This window comes from Agelaius tricolor, unplaced genomic scaffold (assembly GCF_023055355.1).
Source record: "Agelaius tricolor isolate 1412-34295 unplaced genomic scaffold, bAgeTri1.0.p SCAF_5, whole genome shotgun sequence".
Lineage (NCBI taxonomy): Eukaryota > Metazoa > Chordata > Aves > Passeriformes > Icteridae > Agelaius > Agelaius tricolor.
In genome coordinates, this window is record NW_027269265.1 from 46,676,140 (window position 1) to 46,689,306 (window position 13,167).

General features: G+C 42.6%; 1 protein-coding gene across 13 annotated transcripts in view; it reads left to right on the plus strand.

Annotated features, from left to right (window-relative positions):
• Nucleotides 1-13,167, plus strand: part of BRSK2 (BR serine/threonine kinase 2) — a 304,213-nt gene that overhangs the window by 268,638 nt on the left and 22,408 nt on the right. For 11 of the 13 annotated variants that reach the window (XM_071427716.1, XM_071427719.1, XM_071427720.1 and 8 more), the window contains 5 exons: nt 3,779-3,986; nt 5,101-5,149; nt 9,813-9,936; nt 11,883-12,063; nt 12,702-12,791. In XM_071427716.1, the coding sequence (XP_071283817.1) occupies nt 3,779-3,986; nt 5,101-5,149; nt 9,813-9,936; nt 11,883-12,063; nt 12,702-12,791 (652 nt within the window). Of the gene's footprint in view, nt 1-3,373; nt 3,987-5,100; nt 5,150-9,812; nt 9,937-11,882; nt 12,064-12,701; nt 12,792-13,167 lie in introns of all 13 variants that reach the window. The other 2 variants (XM_071427715.1, XM_071427718.1) reach the window with 1 other exon arrangement.

A 13,167-nucleotide genomic window follows, 5' to 3' on the forward strand; every position in this document is an offset into this window, starting at 1 on the left:
ACTGACTAGGATGAGTAAAGAAGATTCAAATCCCTATAGACAAGGTACTTTCACATGCCCTTTTTAAGCATGCAGTCAACTAAATACTGATAGCCAGAACAACACATGCTTGATAGTACATTTATTGTGAAGTTGTAACAGTTTCTAAATGCAATGACAGAGGCCTGCCTCTTCTTGTTAACTTATTTAGGGATAAAAGTTGAGTATTCCTAGTGCTTGAAAAGGTCAGCTAAGTCACTTTAAGACTGCAGTGCCTAACAAGAGTCTAGACCTCATCAAAAAGTCTGTTGGGCATGTTACCTAACTGTCTGGCCCAGTCTCTGGAGGATTTCTACATACTTCCCATGACTTCATGAGAAGATGCTATCTCCCACCAGAAATTGGTATAGTCCGTGTCTTAAGCTATGGATACATCCATGGATCTAGTCTCAGTTCTATGAAGATAACATCAGTATTCCAAGTATTTGAAATCCCAGTTCCACCCTAAGATTCTGTGTAATTCTTGTGAATAAAGACACACTGTCAGCTCTAAGTTTATAGTCTAGTAAAGCTTCCAGCACTTTGCTTGATTGAATTACTTCCTGAAACCTGTTTTGGGCTCCTGCCAATTGTTATCCTGTTTGAAACCAGCATAAGTGTTCTTGAGGTCTCCTCTATGTCTTTAAAGTCCTAGGGACCAGTGAAAATCCATTTCCTTCTTTCTGCACCAGGACTCATGGTTGCCAGTGAAATGGAGCAGAGGTCTGAGAACTTTTATGCCACTGCAAAATGTACTGGAAAAGAGCATGGAAACAGTTTTTTGCACAAAATAAGCATCCAGTGAAGCAAACCTAAATCTTGATTTCATTAATTGATCTCTTGGGATCAATTTCTGACATCTCAGTAGGACAACATCAAAGAATAAGTTTGACAAGATCCCATAGTCTGTATCTTACCATTATTACTTAACAGGCAGTTGATTACATATTCTTCAAAGGGATTTAGCAATCAGGTGGCATTTTCAGCAGATCATAATCATATTAAGGCTGGTCACACTTGAGGCTTAAAAGGAAACGTTGGAATAAAAATCGTATTTTTTAAACGTCCTTACCTATGCTTCTAATAGCACCTTAGATTATTGAAAGAGAACATACTTTAAAAAACAAACACACCTTTCACTTTTTGTGCTGCTTAGGTTTAGTTCTATGAGGAATTGAATTCAGCAGCAAATAAGTTACCAAATTTCACAAGATCTTGCTAATGATGTTCCACATTGCACCAGCTGAAATCGAGACCTAATCTTGTTCTTCATTTCATTATTAAATATGTGGTAATTAAGGGTGCCTCTTCAGATTCTTAACGGCTTAAGAGCGAGTTGAATCATACTTTATTTCTTTCAAATCTGCTCCTCAAGCCATCTACATGTAAGACAGAAAAATTGCAAGGAAACATTTGCAATTAACAGTCTTTGAGTTTTATCCATTGGTGTCATTTGCAAATAGTTAATAGTCAGATGCCAATAGTGACTTCCACAAATTAAACACTTTCCTGATCTTTTCCCCTTCCTTGCTCATTGATAATGAGAATTCAGCAACATGGCAGACTTAAGTTTAACTTTACAATCCTAATAGTAATACAAATATTCTGATGTACTGATTTTCCTTTAATTTTGGTGGCCTAACCCTAAGTTCTTTGAAGTAATTTCAAAACTTTGATGCAAACAGCTTAGAGACTTTAGTCTTAAATACATTTCTACGGTTTTTAAATATGGCAACATTGTGCTAATCCATCACACCCAAGAAGGAAGTCCCTAGTATGTTCACCTGAGACTGAGATTTGAGGGAAGGTTACATGTACATGGTATGTCTAGTTAGTTCTTTATTGAGGCTTTTGGGTGTCAAGTATGGATAATAATAATGCTGATGGTGTAATTTTTCATAGGTAATATTTCGTAGAAATCAAAGGGTAGACCAAAGCTAAATATCTTGAGTAGTGATTTCTATTTTTACAATTATTCCAATACTTGTAATCTAAGGTGGTAATAGCAATGATTTGTAAGGACTTTTTTTTGTTGGTGTTTTAAATGTGATTTTTAGCTTGCTAATAACCCTTAAAAGGCTTCTACCCTTCCAAGTCTGTCTATTGCTGTTTGCTGTCAAAGTATGAATGGTTTCCCAAAATACCTCTTAACATGTGTAAATGTTCCTGTTTGGGAAAAAAATCATAATCCCATTTTGATACATGAGCAGTGGATTATGAACTTTGCTTGTCTTTTTTCTTTTTAAACTGTGTCTTACAAAACAATGGTTCCCCCCACCCTCTTCTTAGACTTGGGACTTAATGGCAAATATTGCTGAGACTTTATGACAGAAATTCCAATTATCAAGCTATCCTTCAATGCAATGATGGATGTTGGAGGAGAAGCATAAAGTCTGATGGAAAGTATCATCTCTTCCCAGATAAATAAATTTACCAGACCTCACTGAAGTTTTTGCTGTAACAGTTTAAAAATCAAACACCTATCTGAGTTCATGTATTTCTCATGGTGTTGTGTGCTCTGAAGCTTCCAAGTGAAGGCTGAGCAATTTAACATTCCAGATCAGGGGAGGAGAGTGGGTGCCCAGGTGGCATCACTCTCCCTTTTCCCCCCTCTTTCTGCAATGGGTGGCTGCAACTGGTGCATTACCCAGCCAGGGGTAAAGAGGAAGGAAAGAGGTTCTGACTGGTGTGTGCAGTAACTGTGTGTATCCCCTGCCACTCTGTATGTATCACACACCTGTTCTGAGTCTCATCTCTCTACTGGGTTTGCATATGGGCATATGGAGCTGAAAGAGGTGGTCCCTTTCTTGGCACATCTCAATTTGTCTGTGGCTTGAGTGGTTCTTCTTCCCTTTCCTCACCTCCCTACAGCATCGTGCTTCTCTCACTGCAGGGCAATCAGAACAATCCCAGAGAGATGGCATTTCTCTCTTCTTTTTTTCTTGGTTACTTTCCTTTTTTATTTTTTTCCTTTTTTTCTTTTTTTTTTCCTTGTTCCTTTGTTGTACTTTTCTTTCTGTTGTTTTCCTTTGCTGACACGTGGTTGGTTAATATGATGAAGCCTGTTATGACACTGTTGTTCTTGCTGCTGCCGCTGCTGCTGTTGTTGAATATGCTGTGTTCCCAGCTAACTGCATGTCTTTTTTTTGTTTTTTGTTTGTTTGTTTGTTTTTGTTTCTTTGCAAAATCCCTCCCCCCCACTACCCCTTCACCTCCATCTCCTGTGTCTCCTTGTGACATGGTGCATCTTTGTGACTCGGATGGGTTTTATTCTGACTTTCCTTTCTCTGCTCGCCCGCTCTTTGCGTATTTCACTGTTTTTGATGTGCATGGACACTCTGCGTCTGTCTCGTAGCCTATCAGAAAGTTCTTCATCCCCCCTCAGACCTCCGACCTCCCTTTCTCTCCCCGACCCCAAGTCTCCTTGGACCCTGATGCTTGTAGGAACGCCTCCAGGCCTGGACATGTACTCCAACCAAAGCCAGCACTTCAGCCCAACCCAAAGACGCAGACTTTGCCATCCAAGAGCAAATTGGCTGAAAAACCACTCCAGTCTACTAAATCCAACCCACTCCCTGCCAGCAATGCCAGCGCCCCCTCTTCCCAGAACAACCCTGTGCAGAATGCTCAGGGCCGCTCGCCTGCTGCCGGCTTTAACCCACAGCTGGCTGTTCCTAAAGTGCAGACCAACCCTATGTCTCCTGTTAGATTGCTCCCTTCTAGTACTGACCCAAGCACCAAATCTATCCCCATCATACAGGTCACCCCTCACCCCTCTCCAAGGGGAAGTCCCCTCCCTACCCCCAAGGGGACACCTGTTCATACGCCAAAGGAGAGCCCAGCAGGCACACCCAACCCAACACCACCATCCAGCCCCAGCATTGGAGGAATGCCTTGGAGGACACGGCTCAACTCCATCAAGAATAGTTTCCTGGGGTCTCCTCGCTTCCATCGTCGGAAATTACAAGGTGAGTACTCACCTAGGGTGGTTCTGATTTGGGCAGACATTCAGCAGGAATTTCATACCTCTTTGTGGCTTTGCAAATTCTCTGTACCAAGGTCTGAATATTTATGTGGAAAATAAGAGTGATAGCATCAGCCAAGCCCTAACCCACATGTGAGCAGGCTCTGTCATGCCACTGCCCCTGCTCCAACAGCATCTCCTGAGCCCTCTTCACACTCCAGCCATGCAGCTCTTACTATCCCTGTTGCGGCTCTTAGACTGCAAGAAAAATCTGTCTTCAGTTTCTTCACTTGCTTTGCAAGTGAACCTAGGGCTCAGCCATTTCCCCTGTGGCTGTGCTCCACTGCCTTTCCACAGCCACAGGCTGAGCCTTATGCTGAAAAAAAAAGGCAGCCAGAGGCAATAGGCTGAAGCTGTCCTTCTGAAGCACAGCTTTTTTGATCTTGCTTAATGCTTTTTTTTGCCTCCTTTGGTAATTGGTGCAAAAATCTCCTTAATACAATCAGTGGTTTCATATCTGCTGGCCTACTTCAGTTTTCTAAGTCTCTTGAGTGTTGAGATGTGCAAAATTTTCTTCCTCGGCCTCCAGGTGGCTTTTTTGCATGCCAGCAAAGGGCAGACAAAGTGACGTGCCTTATCCTTGGATGTCAGCAGCAGCTATCCCAACACCCTGTGGTTTTCCAGGGTACCGGCATGTGATCCCATGGGAATGGAGGATTACAGCCGTGGATTTTTGAGCTGTGATGGTCATTGCCATTGCCACTGAGGTGGTCAGAGAGCTGCAGAGAATTGCAGCAGTGACTGAGCTGCGCCCAGCTGGGCTGTGAGGCAATGGCAACAGAGTTGTTGGCACAGTGTGTTTGGGTCTGGACCAGAAACCACTGCAGCCAGTGCAAGATTACCTAATGACCTAAGGGCAGAGTGAGCTTTGAAATGCAGCACTTGTTTAGATACCGAGATCTAGAGACATATGACCAGCATTTAAGTGTCAGAATTAGCCTGCAGAGGCAATGGGCAAATGCAAGAATTGTTTCATTGGTGTACAAGCTGAAAATGGAAGGTGTACTGAATCATATTTCTTTTCTCCTCCCTCTCTTTGGCTGTCCGTGCATGAGCAGTACCTACACCAGAAGAGATGTCTAATTTAACCCCAGAATCATCCCCAGAGTAAGTATTTTGCCCTTTTTTCCACCAAATACCAGTGTCATTTCCTGGCCTGAATGTCATAAGCTGACGTATTTCTGTTCTGGATCAGTATCTGTTTGTAACCTATTGTCCTGTGGGTGGGACAGAGGTGTGAAATGATTCTTTTGATGAGGACCCTACATAAAATCTGTACCTCAGTAATGGCAGGGGGGTCAAGAGATGATGAAACAGTCTCCCAGTAACCACCTCATGTTCTCACAGTTTGCTGGGTTTGTACCATGTTTCTTCTCTCTTCATTCATTTGGCTGTCGAGTAGATCTCTCTTTGGAACTGGAGAGGCTAAGCAGTGGCTTATACTGGCACTAACTGTGCACCAAAAAGTCTTCCTTTTAGTACAGGAGAGTTTGCATCCTCAGGATAGCATGCAGGAGGCTCTGCTAAGATGATTCAGAGGGATCTTTGGCTGCCAGAGTAAATGCAGTGTTAATTCTAGGCAGCAGTACTGGGACATGGAGAAGCTGTTTCATATTCACCAGGCTCATTCCTAAAAGTCAGTGTACATTTCAACCATTTCACTGCACAAATGTGCATCACTGCATGGCAGGTTTGGAAGTCCCTGCCAGAGTGCTGCTCCAAACACTTCCTAATATGCAACAGATGCCAAATTATTCCTTTTTATTTTCACAGCTTGTGTTTGTGCACCCAATGCCCATAGACTTAGCCTGCCAACCAAGGCAATTTGGCCTCTTGTTGAGAGACTTGTATGAAATATTCATGAGTTTTGGATGGGAATTTTGAGCTGAAAGTTTTGTAAATGGTGACAATGGTATTGTCTTCACAACTTGCTCCAGACCTGGCTTTTGTCTGGTGTGAGATGGACATTCTATGTGTATAGCTGCAGAATGAGGGATAAAGAGAGATAAACACTTCAGGAGAGGGAGAAGTAGAGATTAGTAAAGGTATTCAGGAAGAAAAATGGAATATACTGTGTTTTCAACACTTTCAAGCATTTACTAATAGAGAGGCATGAGAGAATTCCATAAAATTGTCACATCATTATCACAGAAATATACAATACTCTCATCTCACATGTTTTTAAAGCCATTAAAACAGAAAACCTTTAGAATTAAATTTCTTCTCTTCCTTGCATCTATGCTGGTGGAAGTTTTGCTGTTAATTTATTGCCTTCCCTGCTTCCCACTCACTTTTTAAAAGCTGGTGGAGAGAAGTAGTGCCTATCATTTGAGGCAGTTTGGATGCAAGTCAAAGCCTAAGGCCCTCTTTTCTTTTTCTGTATAATTGCCAAATTAATGAGTTCAATTGGGCTGCACCCTGCAGTAAACATAATAAAAGTCATAAAAAATAATGAACTAGATTATATTTTAATGATAGATGTCTGTTGCTCAGTGCCCACTTCTACATATCTTATTTTTTCCCATATTTTCTTCTTTTCGGTAAGAAATAAGATATCCTTATCAAGAGCTGTATTGACCTCATGGGTTGAGTGATAAATACATGTCCTAGCTCTGTCTGGTGCAGCAGTGCCTGCCATTCATTTAACAAACTTGATGATGAGGTAATACACTTTGACATGTCTGGGTAATGCTGTTCTTTCTCGTGTGAAAAAGCCCTAGAAAATGTGTTAGGGATGACATTTAAAGAGATTTAGCTCCAGCTGCTTTAAACCTGCAAAGCTCCATTTGCTTGAGTAGAAATGCTGCTATTTATGCTAGGCAGGGAAACCTCTGGAGGTTACTGATCCATGTGCTCAGAGACAGAGAGGGAACGTGGTCAGACACTCCAAAAGTAAGGAAAGGAACAACATGATAGGAGTGTGAAATTTGGTGTGAAGTAATAAAGCACCAGTGTCTATTTTCATGCTACTTTCTTTGCTTTTTCATCAAATGGACACCTGATTGGATTCCTTAGTGTAATCTACATACCCAGCCTCCCCCAAGTATCTCCTATCCCACTCCCCCTTTAAGAAGTTTGCCTTGGTAAGAGAAGATTCTTAATTTTAAGTACGTTTTGTTCTGCTTACAGCCTGATCTTGAGAGATGCTAGAGCGTGTCATTCAGGGTGCTGAGGATTCATATGCATTTTAACCCAAGTTAGCAGCACTTAATGCCCTCTAAGAGGAGGAAAAGCTTTATTGTGTAGTTTTACTCCAAAACTGTCCCCTCTTCTTAGTGGATCTATTTCCTAGCTGTATGAGTACAGCTAGTTCTGCCAGTTTTGGGGAGAAAAGCCAGTGCATATGTGCTGTGTCTTGATTCTGCTCATTACAGAAACAGGAGAGGCCACTGGCATCTATTCTGACTTATGTGACACTAGCAAAATTATTTTAGTGAATTCAAATGATTTACAAGCTGGAGCATAGCCCAGGCTAGCAGTGAATCTTCCAGACTTGCTATTACTGTGATAACCTCACCAAGGAAAAGAGCCCAGGTGGACTTTGGAGGCTCCAGACCATGTTGAGCAGGGAAAAAAACTCCCAGTGTTCTGGGCCCTTGTTACCTATGCTTGTTAAGAGACCTATAAATGAAGGGCCAGCAAAACCATTAATGAAAATACAAAAATGAAAAGCCATATTTTAAGATGGCAGACCTGCAATTAAATAAGCACACTTTTCCAGGCCCATGCTTCCCCTTGGCCCCTGGAATCCATCCAGCAGCCCTGGTTCAGATGATGATACATCCAAGCCTAGGATAAGCAGCCGTTTTAGATGGATAACCAGGTGCTAATTTACTAATGAGCACAGACCCCTTACATGCAGGGAGCTATTGCCCCAGCTCTCCAGGGGCTTGCAGAGTTGTTGTGGTGTGTGAGAGACACATGAGCTAATTAGTATGTAATTTTCTTCCTCACTCTAACCCTGGCTCCTTAACGACCATTTAAATGAGAGGCCCTTTCTCTTTACTGCTCCCTGTGCTAATCTCTGGCTCACTGGCTTCTTTACAGCTGCCTATGAATATTTTAGGGAGTGACAGGTTTCCAGCCCACTTTAATTGAGTGGGGGGCACTGTTTTAACCAAATTGCAAGTGAATCTTTCTCTACTCTTATTTTTGGTTGCCTGCAGTAAATGAAGCAAATCACTATTTGCCCAGCTGAGTACTCTTCCAGTTGTGGTCTTTCTGCTGTGTGCATTAAATGGGCAGTGGGCCCACAGCTGCACGATTCAAGGAGCATTCTGAGATGGGGAATGAATGCAAGTTGCTGGACACTGCTGAGGTCAAGCTTTGTTCTTTATCCTGAAGGCCTAAGCTTCAAATTATTTTCTTAGTTTGCTCCTCTCTCTCATAGCCTCTGTCCTTCCTCTGCCTCTGCCTCACTTTGCCTCAGAAAGTGAGGCTACTTGCAGCCTGCTCCAGCTGTTTATTGCTGGAAAAACTGCTGGAAAACTGGTGTGTAGCAATCCCTTTTGCAGATGGCTCTCCTTGTCTGGAGAGATTGTCTTCTTCCACTGAGTGATGGATGTCCATCCTGTTGCTTGCCATACTGCAAACTGGATTTGGTGTTATAAAGTATGCAGTAGAGGGGGTAAAAAAGGCAATCTCTTGGTGGCAGGTCTTATAATTTCTGACATTTTCATGCTGAATTCTTTCCTAGAACATGGCTGATTTAAGTGTGGTTTTCCCTGGGTTTAGTTTGGTCCAGTAAGTCTTTGGCTGTGTCTCGCAGCTGACAGTCTCTTTTCTCCTCTCAAAACCACACCTGTCAGAGATGCTACTTTGAGGTCTAGATAGTGTCTCTCATTAACATTCATGTCCCTGCATTCTTCCTTTAGCCTGTTTAACTTAAAAGCCAATGTCAATGAAGTGCATTGGAATGGTTAAACAATAAGCAAAGTCAAACGTTTGCTGATACGATCACTGTGAAAAAACAGAGCAATTTCATTTTGTGATGAAACCACCACCTGATGCTGGAACAAACTGAGGATCTAGACTGCTGTCAGTGGAAAGCCTGAACTGTGCCTTCCATGGTGTTGTTATCTCCTTTCTTAATACTGAAAATTCATTCCTTTGTAGGCTAGCCAGAGTTTACACACTACGTAGACACCCTGAATGGGGCTGATGAACAGAACAGTCTTTGTCCTGGCCTTGTGTAATTGTGCATTTCACTCACTGGTAGATTGGAGCTCCAGTGAAATCTACAGCTTGCTTCAAGAAGCAAGGGCTTGTGACTGTACAGGACACCTTCAGAAAAGTATCTTTCCAAAGGAGTTACAGTTGGGTGGGAAGGAACCAAAAGAGTTGAAATTGGGTGGGAAGGAACTTAAATCTTTATGTTGCCAGGATCTGCATGTTGTCACAAGAAATTGAGACATCCCTGGAGACAAACCAGAAATGTGTCCCCTGATTTATATGTATGCTATGTGTGCAGTATTCACTGGTATGTTGGCTCAGTCAGAAGAGTTACCATTGCTCCTGATTTTTCACTGTTGGTGACACATGCTGCCAGACCCAGGCTGTGTGGTCTGTCATTTCATCAGTTTTCACTAAGTGAAATGTCATTCTGGATGTTCTGTGATGCTATTTCCCACTTATTAGTAGTAATATCATCACATCTGGAGTGTCATCAAAACTTTTTCATGTGTTATTTAATATTTTTTCTAGCTAGGGGCATGTATGAATTAAGAAATGGTGTTCCATATTCTAAACATCTTTCTTTTCATTACTTCAGGCTTGCCAAAAAATCTTGGTTCGGTAACTTCATCAACTTGGAGAAAGAAGAACAGATTTTTGTGGTCATTAAGGACAAACCATTAAGCTCCATTAAGGCTGATATAGTCCACGCTTTCCTCTCGGTGAGTAACCCCAGCTGCCTCTTGGAGCCACCCCTCACTGGTCATTCCAGGACTCCATGTGCCAAATGTTACTGGACAGGGGCTCTGCTCCTTCAAAAGCATCCTCTGTGGATTTAATTTACATGGCCTGCACTGGACTGTGTGTGAATTACTAATTGTAGATAATGCTCTCTAAGGTGAAATAAGATTTCAGCCTTCTTGGCAAGGCCTCCAGGTTGCCAGAGTTTGGAATTCCACAGCAGTGGAGCACACTGCTGGCACAGTATCAAGACAGTGATTTGCTGCTTTGTCAAATCAGCCTTACAGTTGCTGGCTGAGCAGCAGATTGGGTTTCCCTTTGATGGGGATGCCCTCCACCACTTCAGCCAGACAAAAGGCCTGTCCTGCATCTGCACTTGTTACTTTAAATCCCCACTTCAGTGCTGTAAGGCAGAAAGAAGGGTCATTTCTTCTGGTGTCCAGAGTTTCAGTTGGTGCAGATGTGAAGAAAGCAGGGAGAAATTGTCTTTTTTTCCTATAGAAAGTCCTTTTTCTCATTATCTAGAGGTACCATGATAAAAAAGTGAGGACAGCAAAGGTATTTCAAGAGGTTTTTCAATTCAAGGTAGTCAAAGCAAAGGTATTTCAAGAGGTTTTTCAATTCAAGGTAGTCAACAACATAATTAGACTTTTTCCAATAGAATTAAGAGAAGGAAACTTAAATTCTTATATAGTTTGTTATATTGATTTTTTTTTCCACAAAATACTGGACTCCATTTTAATCTTTGTGATTCTGCAATGAACTTCTCCAAAAAAATAGCTGTAACCCTTGTTACTGTACAAGCACACAAGGAGTAAGTGCATTACAGTAGAGGGCATCAGACACTGGTGTCCATCCCAGGCTGGTTGTAAGCAGCCATGTTCCTTATCAATTTCATGCATTTAGCTGTGCTTTTGGGTTTGTATTGTTGTGCAGTGTGTTCTACTGTCTATACTGGTTGATCCTGTGTGTACCCCACGTGTGGCTTAGGTGTGATGTAGGGACTTGTGTGCAAAACCAGTGAATTGTCTCTTACAGCAACATCCAAACTTAAATGCATTGTCATAGCCAGCTAATTAACCCCGTAAAGTCAGCTTCTCAAAGAACTCATCTTCATTTTTTTCCTCCTAGAGATTAGAGACAGATTTCCAAATAATTTGTTTGTTTTTCTTTTAATCTGGTCCTTTATGAAGCAATAAATAGAATATGAGTATGTTGTTAAATTTTGGAGGAAAGTGTGAAAGGTAACTGCTTGAAAATTAGGAAGTTATGAAATTCCACAGTGGTTCTAAATACACAGATGTTGCATGATGTCACAAAGCTTCTCAGAGTTCTTTTACATATTGATAGAAGTTTGGGTGAGTTATTTGCAGCTATGTGGATGTCCCAAGCTCTTCAGGTGCCCTGATGTCTATCTGACATCACAGAATCACCAAGCAACTGAAGTTGGAAAGGCCTTCAGGAGGTCTTCTGCTCAAAAGAGGATCAGCTGTGAAATCAGACCAGGCTACTTAGGTGTTTTTTATATTCAGTTTTATATCCCACTGACTTTCCTGTCCACTCCCTTAATATCACCTTTTGCTCAGCAAAAGGCATTTCTCAAAAATGGTGGATGGGTAGGACAAGAAAGATTGACTGTATGAAATTGAGCAACATGTGTAAATTCATAAGTATGTTGGGTATTCCAGCAATATTCAACCCTTAAATTTAGGTCAGTCCTGTAAGCAGCTGTGCATTCTTCTGTGGTGCCCAGCAACCTGTTCTCTTACTGATTTCACAAGAACACTGTACATTAAAAATTCAAGACCAGAAGCAAATCTAGTAAATGTTACTCATTCTGCAAGTGTGTGTTGTTATAAACAGAATTTTGCAGGTTTTTTTCCATTTAGCACTGGTTCTACTTTTTGCTTCTACCAACCTCTTTCAGATCCCAAGTCTCAGTCACAGTGTCATCTCACAGACAAGTTTCCGTGCAGAATATAAGTCCACAGGAGGTCCTGCTGTCTTCCAGAAGCCAGTGAAGTTCCAGGTGGACATAACATACACAGAAGGGGGAGAGGCGCAAAAGGAGAACGGGATCTACTCTGTCACTTTCACACTCTTATCAGGTAACCATGGCAAAGCTCTAAAATGGGTGCCAGCTGGCTTGGTCCTTGCTGATAATAGAGGCCTGCAAATTGCTCTGCCAGAGGAAAAAAACTGGCTTAACCTCAGGAAAATTCAGTCAAGGGCAAGGAGGACATCAGGAACAAAAATGGTGTTGGTAGAGATGGAAATGCAGGGAGGGAAGGAGATTCCCAAAGAGGTGAAGTTGGCACTGCCATGATTAGTGCTAAAATGGCTGTTCTGCACACCAGTTTTGGTGTAACTCATGGTACTGGCTCCCTGTTTCGTTCAGAAGTCTCAGAGTCTCAGCTGGGCACTGTGAGGCCATAGTTTCTTCCTTCTGACTGAGACATGCACTCACCCTTTTCTTCTGGGTGGCCGCATGTCCCCCACAGGGGTTGCAACAAGGAAACAGACCCCTTCTCCTTTTCTGTCTTTACAAAAGGAGCCCCAAAGCCATTCCTCTTCCTGTTGAGCCCAGCACACCATAGCCCCTTTGGCTGAAGGACAGACACACAGTCAGGACACCTCTGGGGACAAGACTGAAGGGAAGATGCTTGTGATCCTTCCCCTGCAGCCTTGTGTGTGGGCTTGGCTCCCATTGCTCTCACAGCCGCTTGTGCCTCTTCTCTCCTGGCAGGTCCAAGCCGTCGCTTTAAGAGGGTAGTAGAAACCATTCAGGCACAGTTGTTAAGCACACATGACCAGCCTTCAGTGCAGCAGTTATCAGGTAAGTGGCTTCTACTGTCCAGCACCTTCAGCAGGGACAGGAAGGTGAAATGCCTCTCGTAGCAGGAGGCTGAGGGAGGCCATCCCTCTGATTACAGCAAAAAACGAGCTCCATTCAGACAGAGCAGTAACTCCCTGCTCCCACCCCACTCCTCCGTTTCTCATTCCCTCTCCAGTGCTCCCAGCGCATTCCCCAGTTGAACAGCTTCTGCCCTCTGCCCGCCCAAAGAGCCATTTGCCCACTTCTCCATCAAAAGCTGCATCATCAACAGATCTTCCAGATTTTATCCAGTTCCAGAATCTCCCAGAGTAGGGACATGCTCTAGAGGATACTTGATTTTCAAACCCTTCAGGTGTACTTTAGAAACCTCCAACTT